Source organism: Tachysurus vachellii, chromosome 16, assembly GCF_030014155.1.
Source record: "Tachysurus vachellii isolate PV-2020 chromosome 16, HZAU_Pvac_v1, whole genome shotgun sequence".
Classification (NCBI taxonomy): Eukaryota; Metazoa; Chordata; class Actinopteri; order Siluriformes; family Bagridae; genus Tachysurus; species Tachysurus vachellii.
In genome coordinates this window covers 10,870,759-10,889,462 of record NC_083475.1, presented here as the reverse complement: position 1 = coordinate 10,889,462, position 18,704 = coordinate 10,870,759, and the positions used below count along the sequence as shown (strand labels likewise).

The 18,704-nt window shown below is 36.2% G+C and overlaps 1 protein-coding gene across 1 annotated transcript in view; it reads right to left on the bottom strand.

Annotated features, from left to right (window-relative positions):
- LOC132858654 (copine-8) overlaps window positions 1–18,704 on the bottom strand; it is a 102,793-nt gene that overhangs the window by 21,105 nt on the left and 62,984 nt on the right. Inside the window, exons 7-13 of the mRNA XM_060889038.1 lie at window positions 13,003–13,066; window positions 12,226–12,329; window positions 9,386–9,490; window positions 7,465–7,506; window positions 6,343–6,418; window positions 4,137–4,190; window positions 3,854–3,915 (exon numbers count right to left, since the gene is read on the bottom strand). Coding sequence (XP_060745021.1) covers window positions 3,854–3,915; window positions 4,137–4,190; window positions 6,343–6,418; window positions 7,465–7,506; window positions 9,386–9,490; window positions 12,226–12,329; window positions 13,003–13,066 — 507 coding nt within the window. The remainder of the gene's footprint in view (window positions 1–3,853; window positions 3,916–4,136; window positions 4,191–6,342; window positions 6,419–7,464; window positions 7,507–9,385; window positions 9,491–12,225; window positions 12,330–13,002; window positions 13,067–18,704) is intronic.

Below are 18,704 nucleotides of genomic sequence, written 5' to 3'. Positions count from 1 at the left end.
TACTGTATCATGCAGAGAAGTGAATATAAGGTACATAATTGGATGATTAAAACATTCACATTATTTGTACTTTGTCAAACAATATTGGTATATAATGTATAGTTTGACAAGTGATCTCTCTGCGGCAAAGTAGCAAGAAAAAACTGCCTAGGACAACCTACTAAGAGATGTTCAAAGGAAACTTATCTTCTAGTTGACAAGGATTATAAATCATTATATAACTGTATACTATAAAGTCATCAAGTACTGTGTTCAGTGTTAAGATGATGTTCTGTGTGAGCATCTTCGTCTTAAAAGCAGCAGGAGAGATTCAAAGAGTTGCCAAAGCAATAAATGTAATAGTATATATCTGATTAATTATTTACTCATTTCAATTCAATGTATTTTTATAAAGCTTTTAACAATTCACATTGTCTCAAAGCAGCTTTACAGAAGTATAGAAACAAAATTAAAAAAAAATAAAAGTTTGAAAAATTAAGCTACTATATATTCTAACAATTATCTCTAATGAACAAGCCGGAGGCGACGGTTAAACTCCCTGAGAGGAAAAACTCCCTGAGATGATATGAGGAAGAAACCCTGAGAGGAACCAGGCTCAGAAAGGAACCCATCCTCAGTTGGGTGACATCAGACAGTAAATAATGTAAATGTAAATAATATAATTTTTACAACAGTTTATAATTGTGAATCTGAGAGCTCCTGAGGAATTAATGGGTCTGTGCATACACTGAGTTCCCCACAGACCTAACAGTGACTCCTCCCTGCCGAAGTCTTCAAATGATCGCTGATGAAGATCCGACCATAAAGCTGACTGAACACATACATTCACATACAGTACACACACTTTCTAAACTTATATTTGACAACTTTTTTCAGGTTGTATCTCATAAATGTTTTTCACATTGTGGGTCCTCACCTATAGCACTCATACATAATACATACAACATAACACATACATAATGCACACAGGACTTACGGCCTTTCCTATACTGTTGAAAACTGACATGATTGGATGTGTCATGTTGCAGTCTTCACTCATCTGTTCATCATCTTTATGTCTTCCCTGTCACATTCCCTATATCACTGATGTATAATAACCTACTGTACCATTTGCTTCTTTCCATTATGGGCCATAGCTGTCAGGATCCAGCCTGGACTTTAGCCATGTGTTTTGTTTATGTTCTGTGTTCATGTGTCTGCCCCGCCCTTGTCTCTTCTTTTTTTGCCTCCTCTGCACACCTGTTCCTGATGTGTTAATTGTGTTGTGTATTTAACCGTGCCACGTTGCCTATGCCACGGTGCGCAGAATCCTTGTCGTCCTATGTCGTCTGGTCATGTCATGTCTTGTTGAGTCCTCTTCCCTGTTTCATTTTTTTTAGTTAATAATTTCAGTTTATTTTATGCTATCCTGCATTTGGGTCTGTTTTTATCCCCGCATTGCTGACAATAGCTGTATAACTCATAACTTATTGCATTTGTAAATATATACAGAAAACTATCTGGAATCTGCAGATCTTAACATAGATCCCTTTTTACGTCCTGTACATCTTATTTCCATTTAAAAAAGAACTTGTTTATTTAAAGTTTGAGTATAGCATAAATAATAAGCAGGCAGTCATAAAAAAATCAGTATTTATATATATTCACAATTCAGGGACAACATATTTAAATCTCATCTCAGAAATTTTATCTTGCCTTACATCATTTTAAAGAGTGCACACATTTCCCAAGCATATTAGGAAAATAAATCGTGTTGCTTTACAGTATGTAGGAAAAGGTGTCTAAATCAGCACACTTTGTTTTAGCCATTTGCTAAATCTTGGTTACAAAATCAAGCAGGTTTGAGCTCAAGTACTAAGTCATTCCAAACTATGCCTGACCCTAAACAGTTACCAACAGACTGAAGCTTTACAAGCACTGGGAATAAACCACTGCATGCATGTAGACAATGAACTGAAAATGTAAGACACTTATAAAGACACTATGACTAAATAGTAATAATTTATCAAAAAGTACAGTGATTTGCTTTGTTTAGAAATGGCAGAAATGGCAATTATTTGGATATAAAGAAATCAAACACACCGCTATTTAGCAGACGCCTGAATAACACTTATCCCATAATTATCGGATAATGAGGTGCACTTCATACTGAGTGCCAATCATTCCACTCAACCTAGTGATGAAAAGGAATGAGGCAGAAAAAGGAAGGCAGAACAAGGCACAAACAAACTTTAAACATACAGTATATGTTTTTGATCAAGTATATTATGGAGACAGATAATAAAGTCATACATTAGCACCTGCTATGTTAATCTTCACCTGGTGATTTCTGTCATGTAATTTGTCACTTTACAGCAAAGTGAGCTTCATTGTTTAGGACAGTGACTCTGAACATCTATAACCTTTAAAGAGATCCAACCAACTAACACACACACCTGACCTGCATTTCTTTCGTTCCTTTAGCAAGATGCCAAGAAAAGAAATATAAAGAAAACCTCAAAGCCTCATAGATACAACCCTATACAAGAAAAAACTCAACCTGCAAGAAGCTGGTGAGTATCCAACTGCCTGAGACCTATCTCCTTTGGGAACTCTGAAGTAGAAGAGCCCAAAAAAGCTTCTGTACCACAGCTAGCCTTGTGTGGATGTAAGGTGAGCTATATCTAATTAATGGTTTTCGATCTCGCACAAAACTCAGACTATTTCCTACATTTCAACTTGCCAAAGCCTGACACCAATACAAAGGTCTATTCTGTCTAAGATTGTCCATCATCTGTCTGCCAGCTAACTGGCATTGCACTAACCTCACATTCATTGTAGGTGGTGAGCTTTACACGATTTACCAGAAGCGACCCGATTCATATGACAGGTACATTAAAATGCTGCCACCATTCGTTTTTATATTGAGTCCCTTTCAACCATGTGCACACCAATATCAAGATGCTTTAATGTGGGTGGTTCAGTAGCACATCTCCAGAGACCCCAGTTCAATCCCAAGGCTTTTAAGGGTTTCCTCTGGGGTCTCTATTTGATAAACTGCTGCAAGGTGTTTGTGAGAATGGCTTCCTGCAATGGACAGATGTCCCATCTTTCAGTCTTTGGACACACCATGACCCTGGTCAGGATAATGCATCTACTGAATGACTGTGTGAAAGCAAGAACTGGTAAATGGGACCAGTTTTTGTCAGGGTAGCTTGAAAACTGTTGTTCCATTATAAAAGTATTTGAAATTAATCAAGGGAAAAAGAAAAGGGGATATTTGACTATACAATAAAATTAGAGAGCAAAACTGATATAGATAAATTGCATTGACCATAAGGACATGCATCTAGACACGATGCATTGACCTTTGCAGTAGCATGTGTGAATAAAAGGAGAGTGTAGCCATTAAAATGGACGCCTGAGAAGAAGCAGCATTTGGCCTTCCACCTAAAGAGAATCGCTTGACGTGGGCGTGATGTCTGGTACACATGAATAAACCTTTTTCACCCTTCTTAGAGTGACAGGTAACCATAATGACTTTCATTTAGCCCACAATCACACACACCTGGGCAAGGATTAGCACTGACCAAATCTCTCCCGAGCACTCTCAATGGACTTATCCACCCACAGTTTTTGCCTGCACATATTCATTCGGCTCCAATATCTCAGCAGGATACAGGTGACATTCAAAAGTCCTGCTGCTCTCCACTGTAGAACAGCAACATTGTGTTTAACAATGTTACACAAAAAAAAAAAAAAATCCTCATTGAATGTCATGTTTTTTGAAAGCAAAAAAAAAAATGCCTAACACTTGTTTTGATCTGCCCTATATTTTGGTGCTTGCAAGTGATGCGTAGAAATGGTCACTCACCCGCCCTTAATGTAGTCTAGGAAGGTGACTTCAGTATCCACGAGGAATGACAGAAGTGTTACCTAACAATGGAAAGAGAGCAAGAAGACAGTTCTAACAGAGCATACTGACTGCCTCCAGCAAATTATTACACCTCATTAATTTTTACCGTACATAGCATCCATTTACTGTAAAATCCAATCAGAGCTGCACTAATGTGACAGTGGAAATTTAAAATGATAGCATATGTCATTGCACATACAGTAGTTATAAACGCACTATGTCCTACGCATATTCTACCTACCGTTCCAGAATTGAGGTATTTTTTCTTCTTGCCTTTTTTCTTTGGATTAATGACCTGTTGGGACAGACATTTTACATACATTTGTCAGAGAATCATTTGCCAGCTAGAATTGAGGATGGCTAGATCTGGAAAAACAGCAAATATCATCAGTCAGACACATAGTTTGTAGACACCTGACCATCACACCCATATAATTTATATTCCTCCCCCAATCAGTGGCCACGATGATAAAAGAACACAGTTTTGCCAAATGTTTTTGTATGCTAAATCATTACAGGAACCTAGAGACAAAAACTGCTTGACAGTGCCCTTGTGCACAAAGTGAGATCTAATACATGCTTTTCCAATGTTGGTGTGGAAGAACCTGATTGGTCTAGAGCAGCGGTGTCTAATCTTATCCAGAAAGGGCCAGTATGGTGCAGGTTTTAATTCCAACAAAGCAGAAGCCACACCAGAGTCTACTAAAAGCCAAGAACAACTGATTAAACAGGTGGAATCAGGTGTGGCTTCTGCTTGATTGGTACAAAAACCTGCACCGACAACAGCCCTTTGTGGATAAGATTGGTCACCCTTGGTCTAGAGTGTACCAAGCCTTGACCTCAACCATACCGATCAATTTGGGGATGAATTGGAACACTGACCGCACACCTCTTCACTTAATATCAGTGCCTGAACAGTAATTTTCTTGTGGCTGAATAACAACCAATTCCCACAACCTTGCTCCAAAATTTAGCGGAAAACCTCCAAGAAAAACAAAGGTGGAATTTCTAACAGAAAAGGGGACTAATGAAATGCAATATTTCAATGGGTATGATTTGTCAGGTGTCCACCTTCTTCTTTCCGTACATAGTACATTGTGAAGGTTGGATAGCTCACTTCACCTTATATGGATGTTGGGCCCATGCATGGATGGCCTCACTGGAAGCAACTTACCTACAGAGACTATACAATGGTACAACACACATAAAGAAGATGGGTGTCTGCACCAAGACATGGAATTTAGGCCATGTCCTAAAATGTTTATTGTTGCGGAGTACAACAATTATCATTTTCATATGTTCCAATAAGTGAAGTCACTTATTTTAAGTGTTTATTGTTAGTTAATAAAATGCCCATAGACTCGTATTGTTTTTTTTGAGTTCTCCGTTCTTTTCTCAGGTAAACATGTCAAGGTTCTCATCAGTGGCAACTGCTCAGACACTCCAGATCCAACACATGAACATTGTGTTGGAATTTCAACACTATTTTTGTTCTGCTGTTTCTGTCACATAATCCACGTTATTTGTTGCTGTAATTAATTGTCTTTGAGTTACAGGAATAGAAGTATGAAAAAATGTGTATAAAAAATTTTTTATACACATCAACAAAAGATATTTGATATAAATGTAGGAAAGCACACACACACACACACACACACACCCATTCAGAGGTACAGTGGGTAAGAGGGTGAAAGCTATTAGCCCTTGATGAGATGTTGTTCCATGCTCTGAAGTAGTTGTTGCTTCAAATAAACAGTTTGTGTGAGTCAGAGGAAGAGAGAGATTAGAAATAGAAAATGTTCATGCAGACAGTCACAAGACCCTCACAAAAGCATCAGTGGTGGGAAACTGATGAAAAAGCCGTTCGTCCTTAGACAAGTTAAATTTACATCCATGCCACCTCTCACTTAACTGATATAAAAAGATATAAAAATATATAAGTCACAGATAACAAGATTGTGAAAATTACATAAGTTAAAGTCTCGTAAAAGAGAATCTAAAATTAAAAAGTTATACAACTAACATTTTACTATTCTGATATACATAGATAATTGTTCTCTTGGCTTTATCCAACTTAAAAACATGCCATATGTTGTGTGGTTAACATTGTGAACCAAAAAAAATGATAGTGATTTTAGAAAAATGCAGAAATGTTCCAATTAATATTCTCTGTCAGCTGGGACGAGATTAAGTTTCTAACAAATCTGCTTTAAAACATTCTACCAATTTCCCTCATTTAAGTCTTGCACATACATCGATTCAATGTCATAAAGACACCTCAAATTCTCTAAAAACTTTACTGTGACTGTGTCTATCATTAATGTGCATGGCTTTATAATTTTAGTTTCTTATTTTACTCAAAAAAAATAAGCATAAGCTGTTGCACGTGTTGTGAGAAAGGCATATGCATAAAGAAAGAAAGCTGTGAAAGCTGGCAGGTCACCCACCTCATACACATTAAACTGGGACTGCCCTCTGGACAACTCTCTGTAGCTCGTGCTAAACTCGCCAATGAAATCGTGGCTGTATGTGCACACATGCGTTCAGACATACACGTGGAAAGAGTAGACACAAAAAAAGAGAAATTCATTTCAATATAGGATAGGTTGTACTGCATAATATGCAGTTGTATAATCTCCACATTTCAACATGTGGAATATTTCTTCTTTATTCTGTATCTCACATTGAAACGGGTTTTATGATCAAATCATCTTTTAGCACCTGTGTTGTGTTGATCGTTTCTTTTTCACTCCTGGCTAAATGACTATCACCATAAAAGCACTAGATAAAGATACTTTTGCCTAGTTATGCAAAATAAAAATGATCCATTCATGGTATAAAGGCTGACATCAATCAAATTAAAGTACTTCTAACATCGCATGAGAAATTGAGAAGTCATGATAGTGAACCTATTAACGGTATGCTTTAAATGATGGTTTGAAATCTGCAATAAAAATAACTTCCAGCTGTTTGCTGACATACTGTTTTATTTTGTATAATATTGCCTGATTTCTTTTTGCCTCACCAGATTAATTAAATTCCAAGATTGTGTCCATTCATTTAACTCTCTACTAAAGTATCAGTGCTTCTGTGATTCATTTTCATATCCACAACTTTGGCCCACAAAAGATCTACATTATATTCTTCCAAATGCTGCTTAAAGTTATACTTGTAGTTAATTCCTTGCTGGCATTCTGTTTATGTTGAAATGGTCATAATATGTTTATATAATTAAGTGCAATCAAAACCGTGAAATAACTAACTGACTAATAAACAACTAGACGACATAATTTCAATATTTAAAGAGACATATTTACAAAAATGAGCCAGTCTACTGCTCAAGCCTCACTCTAACAAAATAACAGACTAAATACAATTAGTATTATGAATAAGATTGATACGATATTATAGATTAGTATATTGTCTGTTGGATGTATACATTTGCTGCATATCTGCATATAACTAGAACCTTGGATCTAATCAAGAGAACGATTTTAAGAGTATAGAAATCTGCTTAGTTCTATGAATAGTACTTGTTTGTGTTTTATTCAAAGGTTACAATACTTTACCTGCCATCTCTGTCCCAGTCATACACTTCAATCTTGATTGTTCTACAGAGAGTGAGACAGAGAAAGTGAGAGAGAGAGAGAGAGAGAGAGAGAGAGAGAGAGAGAGAGAATAGAATGTCAGATTGACCACTATACACTAATCTCGTTTCACACCAGCCTTTTTTATGTTCAATTTTGCCTCAATCAGTATTTGAAGTATCTGAAGATGAAGTATCATTCTCTCAATAGCCAGTAAGCAATTTTCCATCGACTTAGGCCATCATCTCTAACAGCAATTTTTTTTTTATATTTTACTATTCGCTGCATGGGCAATCAGAGCAACTAAGGGAGAGTTCCAGAGATACAGAGAAAAAGGTATGAATCATAGACTGCTATGCTACAAAAGCTAGTCATTAGTGTTACATTACAACATGAGCAGTAAATTGGTTTCCTTGGAGCCTACAGAGAGCTGTGAGGTTTTAAGTGCTTCACGGACCCATTTAAAGAGAGAGCGATTGCATACAAAATAGGGTTAGATTTCTTCTGGATGGCTTAACTGTCATTTGTCTGAATGTTCTATAAACCTGCCAGAGACATGAACCAGTGCCAGATAGCAGTTTATAAGAATAAGAATGGTTTTGCACTAATTTTTCAAGGTTTAGATGCTCAATTTCTATTTACCGATCTCAGTTTCTCATTTCTTAGTATGCAAACTTATTTGAAACCTTCGCTTCCATATAATTTCCAGCTTTTGGCATTGCCGCTGTTAGCAGCTGCACAACAAGTGATGAGCGCGCGGCATGAATTTCTGTTTGTCAAAATCCACAGGCACTTTGTTTGGCTGCATTCTAACAATAGGCTGTCACCAGAACTAACACAGCAGCAGGACACTCAGCACTTCTCTACAAGAGTGTACTGCAGAGTCTTATCTTCCTAAACACACCCCTACAGTCCTCCGAACTCCAACACATTTAATCACAGATAAAACAGAAACAGGAGGCGATAATCAGTGCTCCTTCAGCCAAGGCTTTAAGTCTTATAGAGGAAGAGCAATGGGGCACTTTTGGCTGCCACTGGTGTACACTTTAAAGTCAGCAGTATCCAAAATGCCTTATTAAACAATGCATTTTGCATATAATAGGGTATCCTTCATGAACAAACATTATAACATTTCCATTAGGGATGTCAGGAGGAATTTTATTCAGATTTTTAAAATACTTGCACGGAAAAAAGGAATTTAAATGCAAACAAATCCTAATTAAATAAATTGTATAGTCTATAACTAGTTTTTTCCACAGTCTGACAACTGCAACAGCATATGATGTCATATTAATTTGTGTTACGTTATATTGATAAATTGGGTGGGGAGTGGGGGGGTGGGGATTGATGATCTGAAACATTAATGTGTGACAAATGTGCAAAAAAATAAATAAATAAATAAAAAATCAGGAAAAATCACAGCTGTATATTTTAACAGGACCAAAGTGTGTGTTGCTGTAGGACGACATCTCCGCTATTATCCTGCTCAGTGGAACAAATTCAAATCATTCACACTTGATGTAGCCAGTGATATAGAGCTGCACTTTAAATGCTATTGCAGCTGCCTCAGACTGTTTATAACTAGAGATGCCATTTAGCTGATATCCAATATCAGTGTCAGGCAAATATCTGGCCTGGAGGGGAAAAGAATGACTTTCGTCAGATTTTTTCTACTTTTTTATTCTGATGGAGAAGGAGGATTAGTGGACTTCTGGTGCAATTAAATTTTTTTGATCCAACTGCTAGAGAAAGAAAACATGTAATTTAATACCGCTCTTATCTATAACAAGTATCACTCACAAAATGTCAAAGAAGAGAAGTCCAAAATCAGAATCACAAGTAACTAAGACATGCCTCTGTTTTAAATAAAGTGAAAAGACATACAAGACTATTGAGGTCCTACCTGTCATAGTCTCCATTACACAAGGCTCTGACAGGGATCTTGAAGGCCTGCCATACAGGGTTCAAGGTGTTCTTCACAACTTCAGTCTTATGACAAATGGTGAATCTGTTACAAGCACAGACGCACATGTCACACATGCACAAAATAAGTGAACAATAAAAGTGAATAATTCTTCATATCCACATTTATACACAAAGCCCTGGCATTTATAATGTACACAGGACTACTAATGGCTTAGATTAAAAGTAAAATGGGCGAGTTTGTACTCAAAGTGGTTATTGTGGTTATGTATTGAGATTAACCAGAAAAGAATTAATCCACAGCTAGATTCAAAATATATGAAGTCAAAACCATTATTTTGAATGTCACAGTAGACATAATTAGAAAAAATAAAATTCACAATGTTGTATTTAGAAGTCGTCTGACTTAACCTTTTGCTGAAAATGCAGAAATCAATTGCAATATATGTTTTTTTTTTTTTTGTTTTTTTTTTACTAATTAGGGACATGTTTGACTGCTTGCGCATCACTGACTTATTAACAGTATAAAAAAATGCATCGATAGCAAAGGTCACATTATATAGTTACTTCAGTTTAGTTGCCATAGTAACAGCAGGGCTTAGAATTAGCTTATTTCATAGAACCAAAGTAAGACAAAAATCAGCCAGGCTTGTTAAAATAAGGCATGTGCATTTAGGGGAAAAATAGCAATAGGTATAATTGTCTTAAGATCAAAATTTTGCTGCAGAAAAAAGGAAAGATCAAACAAATAACATTATACATATAAAGAAGACATAGCTGTAACACACAGTATACATGATAAACAAGGATGTGACAAATAGAATAGACCTACTTTTGGAAATACATTAACATATCAACTTACTGGCCACTTTATAAAAAACATTCATGCTGTTCATTCATGCAGTGATGCAGCATTACGAAGCATAAATCATGCAGATACAGACCGATAGCTTCACTTAATATTCAGATTAAACTTCAGTAGGGGAAAAATGTGATCTTGGCGACTTAGAGAGTGGCACAGTTGTTGATGCCAGGCTGGGTTGAGTAATTCAGAAACTGTTGATCTCCAGCAGATTTTATTTTAACAGAACAGTGTGAAAACTTTGAGCCTGTGTCTTGACAGCAAAAATGGGTCCTAAGATCCAAGTTCCTAATAAAGTGTTCAGTGGGTGTATATATACATGTTGATTAGCACATTTTAATAAGCACGTTGCCATTGGCCTTCTGAAAAACATGACTTCTTCCAAGACATTTTCTCTCACCACACTCCAAGATATTAATGGAGGATTTACTTATAGACTTGAGATGCTGCTTCGGCAGCTTTTTCTGCTGTTCAGCTGCACACGAACCTCTTTTTATCCACTTTACACACACAACACAAAATAAACCCTTTATCATCTGGTTACAGAGCTACAGCAAGGACAGCAGCTCAGGTCAATATTCTTAGGTCAAGGACAGGCGGTTATCATCATTGTCATATATTCAGCCACCTCACTAGAAAGCAGTATTTTCTGAACTAGAGATTAACTGATATGGATATGTCACTTTTCACAGTGCATTTAATAAGCACAATGACAGTGACCTTACAGTGCACTAATTAAAATATAAAAGTTATGCAATTAGAGACAAAATGTACCTCTTTTCCAATTAGTGAGAGTAAAACTGGGAATAATGAACACTTGCTAGACAGACAAATTCTACATGTCAATTAAAATCCATTTTCACTATGATTAAATATTTATTTCTTCATTTTTAATTTCTATTTTATTTATCATGTCAGATGTGGACAAGATGTGAAAACATTAGAGTTTCTGTCATAAGAGTAGAGAAGAAATATTAAAACAATTTCTTCATCTGGTTCATTAAGAAATAAGGAAGCTGGAAAATAAATGAACAGCTGGTAAAGATGATCAACCAGTTTGGCCAACTCTGTCCAAGATGGATTATTTTTAAGCAAGGTATATGGATTGGCTACTCTAAACTGCCCCTGACCCTAACCAAGACAAAATGATTACTGAAAAAAATGAACACATGATTGATTGATTCATCCTGAATTTGCAGGATTCCTTGCTCGTGAGTTGTGAGTTTGTTAATCAACTGAAACAACCTTGTAATCAACAGATATGTTGAGAGAGAGAGAGAGAGAGAGAGAGAGAGAGAGAGAGATTAATAATAGAGACTAATAATAATAATACTTATTACACTAAGAATAATCCCAAGCCGTTTCTTCCAACACATCTCTCATCTCTCTTTTGTTCAGCTAATAAATCTGTCAAGGGTCAAGAGTTATTTATTAGCTGATCATAATTTTGTCTGTTTATGTGTGGTTATCGGTACCTGTGAATGAGTTTATGTTCAATTTTTATTAATTTATATTATGTGAAGGTTCTATGTGAACAGCTCACTGATGAATTGTTTTTTTATCTGGAATGTTTTGATAGCTCTGGGTTCATGGCACAATTTTGATATGACAAAATTAACAGAAGTTCAATTAGAGGTCAATGCTATGACATTCACACTGTTATCTTTGCCATTGGAGCCGATTCTTGATTATTTCCCAAAACCTTTTAGGTTTAGGTTTTAATAATTCTGTCAAGTTTAACAGTGTTAGTTGGCCTTTTCTTTGTCTGTATAAATTGACCATGCGGTAACTAGCTAAATTATTAAATTTTCTTCCATAGGTAGCTTAAGATCTGTCCAAGTTGCCTTGCAACAGTTTTGTCATGATTTAATCTCATAAGCAATGAATATATTATATTCCTTCCAATATTGAAAGGACAATTTGACATCTTTTGTTTGAAGGTTAAATAGCCTACTCACGTTCCATCCTCGTTGCTCCGGTAAAACACAAGGAAAGGGTCAGATTTGCCAAAGAAATCCTTCTTGTCCAGCTTGTTGCCACAAAATTGCATCATTACAGATTCCTGTTGGCCAAAGACACAACCATTGTAAGACTAGTGAACAATAATTAAGTATTTGGCAACCAGATCTTTTCAAGCAGACGGTATTGTGTGACAGCAAAATAGTCTGGCACGGTCTTTTATATTTGTGTAGCTGGAGCCAGGTGGCAAAAATATGGGAACAAATGAGAAATCCTTTTGATGAGCATGAATCTTCCTTACTGCATGGGTGCCATAATTTAATGGTAAATTACATAAAATGAATGTATTGTAAAGTAGAAATCTATAATCTACATATGTGTTCATGACACAGTATACTCACAAACAGTTTGTTTTGCAACAAAGTTAAACAATGGAACAGATCATATAATGAATAGAAGAATATTATAGAAAAAGAATGGAAGAAGCTGCTATTAGTTTTATATATATATGTGTGTGTGTGTACTTTAAAGTACAGCAATTTTCTTTGCATATACCTGTTTGCTTAAAACTTGAATTAATGCAGGGTCAGCCATGATACGTGGGTTAAGGGGTTCAAAGTGGAAGCAGTGGAAGTTTAAAAGTTCTGGGGCTTGAACCACCATCCTTCTAATCAAAATCTAATCTCCTTCTTTAACCACTGAGTCACCATTTTTCAGTTAAAGGCAACAAGAAATACTCAAGAGATTAATGCAGGGCAACAGCAAAGACAACTTACTCTGCAATTGTTCAGTTCCTCAGCCTTCACAATGATGGTGCCACATTTCTTTCCAGGAATGCCGCTGTTGATTGAAAAAGAGTTCTTTCAATACTCAGTCAAAGTAATACATATCTATATACTGTATATGATGAAGTGGAAAGTGAGAAGGCACATGGCTGCACGCACCAAAAGTCCACCTTGCTTATCGAACCACTCTTGGCAAGCTCAATACCAAACAAGCCAGACCCTCCAGCACCTCAATGAGCTGGCAAGCCCTGAATGTGGAGTTTTGCCCTCTATACCTCAAATTTACCCAAGACATCCCCTGTTTCTTTCAAGATGAATGGCAGTCCATTCTTAACCCTCCATGATTCCATGACTCTGGCCCAAATCATGATCCTGGTCTGAACTGCCAAGGCAATGGGGGCACTGTCGGTCACTTTACCTCTGCCTCCTGTCTGTGTTCATCATGTCGCAACTTCAAGTTGCTACAATTAGTTATTTTTCCTTCAAAATTCTAAAGACGTTTTTCTTCTCACCTTTCACAACTCCCACATGGATGGCTATGCCCTAAGGGCATAAGCTCTAAGCTCTGAGAAGGCTGCACACTCCACTTTGGGAGTTTTGAAGCTTTTCCTTCTGAATCTTCTTAGGAAATTTGCCATTTCTGAAACTGGTAAAAAAAATATATATTTTTTTTTCATTTTCATTCATCTTCATCTTCTTCATCCTGCTGTTGGTAATTGTGGATTTAGAGCCTAACCTTCAAAACACTCGGTGCATGGCTGGATTACACCCTGGATGGGACACCAGTCCACAATATGCACCATACACAAATTCACAGTGATTTATACCTAGGCAAAAGTTGCCATCTGGACAGCATTAGTACATGCAATACTCCTCATCAAGAAATTAATAATTCACTGTTACTAAATGTAATGTTAATATAATTGGTGTTTGAACTGGCTTTTCTATAGGAAAGACCCATCAATGTGAATCAGTTTGGAACAATCCAACATATAGCTGTGGTGACCTTCAAAGTCCCTTCCATAGACTGCAATTATTTAATTCAGACCCTGCTGTCATTGTTGCTCACATCTCTAGTTCTTTGTTCTAGTTCCAGTTTCCCAGTTCTTTAAGTAATGTTTTGTATCTTCCAGCTTTGATCTTTAGCTATGTTGTATTCCATGTATGAATGTTTCGTGGAAGACTGCTATAATACGACATGCATGCATGCATGTCTTAATGATTCTGGTTCTAGCTAGCTAGAAATACAAACATATGTCAGTAGTGCAGTTAAACCGTTGGATGCTACTCTGTTCAGCACTCAGAGGGAGGTAGAGGTTCAGCAGGAAGTCTGGTTTGACAAGTAAAGTAAGAGTTTTTTCTCCTTTCCTCTCTTTATGCACACTGAGAAAACAGATTGTTGAATGCACATGCTGTTAGCTATGTACACAATCTATGCTTCAGTGTTCTTAAACCTTCTCTGTGAGTCTTAGTCTGTAACACAACAGAGCATTTACACTTTTGCATTGCCTGGTTATTTTTATTAGTTGTGTCTAATAGTCAATATAAAACCCCTGCTGTGATTAAAATGTGTATTTTTGCATATAATTCTTGAAGAATCAAACACTAGGCTGAGATTCAGAGCAGTTCCTTTGAGCTCTACTACTCGGGTTGAGCAAGCCGCACACATACAATTATAAAGTTTAATAAACTCTAACACTTGTGCTGCTTCCTGCTTATTATTCTCAAGGCAGGAAACTGTGACAGAGGCACAACTGGGATAGTGTCCAATAAAATAAAGATCATTGCTTTTTGAGACTGTTCACACATTGATGCAACAACTGGTAAAAAAGTGTCATGTGCAAGCACTTTTCAGTGAAACACCTTGGGGGAAAAAATACAATATAAAAAGAACATAACCTAAAAAGCTTTCTGGTAACACTTTATAATAAAGGTAGTTTATTATAACTTTGTGAGCATTTGCATCAGTAAATAGAACTGACTATTTTATAAACTATTAGATGTGGGGGATGTGGTAGCCTATGGGTTAAGGTGTTGGTCTACAGATTGGAAGGTTGTGAGTTTAAATCCCAGGTCCATCAAGATGCCCCTGTTGGGCCCCTGAGAAAAGCCTTCAACCCTCAATTGCTCAGTGGTATATAAGGAGATTAAATGCAAGTTGCTCTGGATAAAGGCGTATGCCATAAATGTTAGAGATATATGTGCCATTGGAAATGTAGTCATTTTCTATATCCCAATTCAAATAAAATGATATTGAACTCCAGATTAGTCCACCTTTAGTCCACCACTGTGCAGTCAGTGCTGGGATGCTGTACAGACATAAACCCCCATCCAGTGGAAATGAATTAGAACATATCCGGATGTACACTTGTAGACTGAGTACTACTGTATAATCAAATAATAAGCCTATCAGCATTAAGGTCTTGTGGGATGTTAGATCTTAGGATAGGGCATATTCTGGGCCTCACATTCACCAGATGATGAAGAAATCAATAATCATTTCCTCCAAAAAATGTCACCAACCAAAAGACACATCACATTTTCATTAAAATGTGGCACGGAAATGTTTCTATATTAAACAATAAAACCCAACATTTTAGCAGTTCAAGTGTTCAAAAATCTCACTGCAAGGTTTTAGTGAAATGTTTGTTCATTTAACACTGTATTTGATAAACTCCAGTGAAGCTTATATGGATGCCTACAGCAGATTCAAGTACAATGTGGAAATCTTTGTGACAACAGGATTTTAATAGGTCATTTTGGATCTGATTGGGTATTATTATTATTATTATTATTATTATTATTATTATTATTATGGTGAATGGAATAGAAAAGTAAAATACCATGCAACATCAATCGTCATTTCCTTTGTGTCTCCTTTACGGCTGCCTTTGGCTCTGTAGTGCAGTGTAACCTTGAAGGCTATCACTTGCTATAAGAGGATACATTTATGCAGAAAATGGATTTGAACTTCATTTTTATGACTTTGGCAGCCACTCAAATACTTCAGCCTCTGGAGTGGGTGAGTGACTCAGCAACAATTGAGATACATGATCTGGGGATAGATTCCTCATCTTTAAAATGTGATGCAAGGAATATGATTTAAATGATCATACTATTTATGAATTCTGTGGCATATTTCTTCTATGCTTTAGAGTAAACATTTTACTTTTATTCTGCTAAAGTACAGTAAGCCTATTCAAACATGAAATATGTAAAGGTTTTGGATGAATATAAAGTTTCTCATTTGCTATTGTGGTACATTTTACATTGCCAGCATTCTGCAGACACTCTTTTCCTTAACCACGAGGCTACCACACGCCCTATGTACTGGTACTATGTAGTGTCTGTATGTATTACAGTTAAACGGTTTAGGATTTTTCTACATTTTTGCTTTAATAATTTAAACATTATAAAGTATGCTGATTTTTACTTTTCATTACTTAGTCATATGGCAGCATCCTGTAGAGCTATTGCTAAAGGAGGTATAAAATTAGGCTAATTGAGATTCTCAAATATTCAAAATCTTCCAAAAATTAAAATTTCAATGCAATTCTTAATGTGATTTAACAGGCAGTAATCGAATCAATAAATGTCATTTCTTTTTATCAGTCATTCATTACATTTCAAGCTTTCTGCACTCAGTAATAGCTTAATATTGATGACTGACAGCACAAATATTTCAATAACTGGCTGGCGATGTTATCTGACAGCCATCAGCTTTGACCTCTTTTCTCTCTACTTTCATATGGAAACTACAATCAGTAGTAGAACTGGCAGTAATACATTCTAATTACATCAGTATGCATTCCATTGCTCACCAATTTTTTTATTTTTTTTTTTTTTTAGAAAAAACTGTGTAATCATGCAAAATCTCATGTCCAGAGGATAAATTACAGGTGTCACAGGGTGCTATTTTTGGTCTAATATCAGGGGTTTAATTAATATCTTGCACATTTTAATTATACAGTGAGGTCAATATTAATACTGGAATCTCTCGTATTCCTCTAAATAGCAGTGAGATCCTCACGTATAGGAAATATGCAGACTTTAATAAGTCATATACTGGCACATTTCCTCACAGCGACAACTCTCCCACTCTTTCCTGAACGCCTCTCGCACACAAAACAGTGAATGCTTTAGATTTTCTGCTATGGAGATATAAGCGACAAAATTTGACAAGAATGAAAGAGTCACACTCAGTGTCAGTCTGCTGAAAGTCAAGCCAACAGGTAGCAAACCAAACTGTTGCACCCTATCCATCAAGGAACTCTGCAGAGCATTCAACCATTCATAACCTGACCTGGAAAACAAGAGGAAGACAGTGAGAGGGAAAAAGCAAAGCTCAGGTCTCCATGACAACCCCAACCATTAAGCTGGGCAAAGGACCCCAGCAGAGATAATGAGTATATTTCTCCATGAATATATTTCTCCTGAACATGGACTCATCCATATTTCACTGAGATAACTCTGTCATAAATAAAGTAGAACTGAAAGCAGAGACATGTGTGTGAAAGTCTTGTTATAAAAGAGATGAATAACTTATTATAATACTATTGTTCTAGTGTGAATGTAAAATAACAGGAGTGTAAAAGTGAGATGAATCATTGTAGACTCTTTTACTGATACATACATGCACAAATTATTGTTTAATTTATAAAACATTATGTTCTTATGCTCTGTAATTTTTACAAACAATCTTAAAATTATACCGTATTCGATTTAAAATGTAAGTGGAAAAAGGCCTGATTATTTGATTAACCTGATCATTTCAATTCGGTGCATATTATTTGTATACCGCTTTTACAGTGGTCACTGTTAACCCTAATGAGCAAGCCAGAGTATTGAAGACAAGAAAAATGTCCCACATTTCCATTTAATTTCTATTACTCTATTAAACCTGATCAGTAAACTGGATCTTATATGCACTAATGAAAAAGTGATTCTGGTTGTAAAGACAGACTCCATGAATACTATTTTATTCAGCTTCTTTGTGAAGTTTGGTTTGTTGTCATACATTAACGTAAGTCATTTTCTGAGACAAGCAGTTTACACAATATGAAAAGATCTTGTTGAAAAGATCCATTATATTCAGGCCCATTACAATTAGTTAATTGGTGCTCCAGGAAAAAGCTAAAGATGTCTACTTAAAGAAATCGTTTTTAATAAGTGAGAAATAATAAGGATTAATCCTGCATTTTCAATCTAATCTCAATTCAGCTCATAAGATGTATGTGTGATTACCATGTCTGAGAATTTTAATCTGTTTTCCCCTGCTGATAAAACAGTAACAAGCTGTTGGAGAAGATGTTGTCCTTATTATAATTTTCATGACTAATGAGTTTCTTACTATGGGTAAAAACTCTCATAATCACTCATATGCCACAGGTCAGGTAGATAGAAATGATGTTTTCTTTTAAAAAAGGCTATAATTGCCATTAGTTTATCACCATCCGCTCTCACAGAGACGGCCGTTTTTGCAGCGCATAAAGACACACACAGACACCATCATCCATTCCCTTGAATTCCTCTCTGCACTGTGAAACTACCTTCCTGAAAGTCCTAATCAAGCCACATGAATTTACAATCAGCATCCCGACAGAATAAGCTAATTAAGTACCGGCTACACTGCAGCAGAACAGCTGTTTTCCTGATCGTCTCATGTTCAATTATCTCACCCCAACCTCCTATCA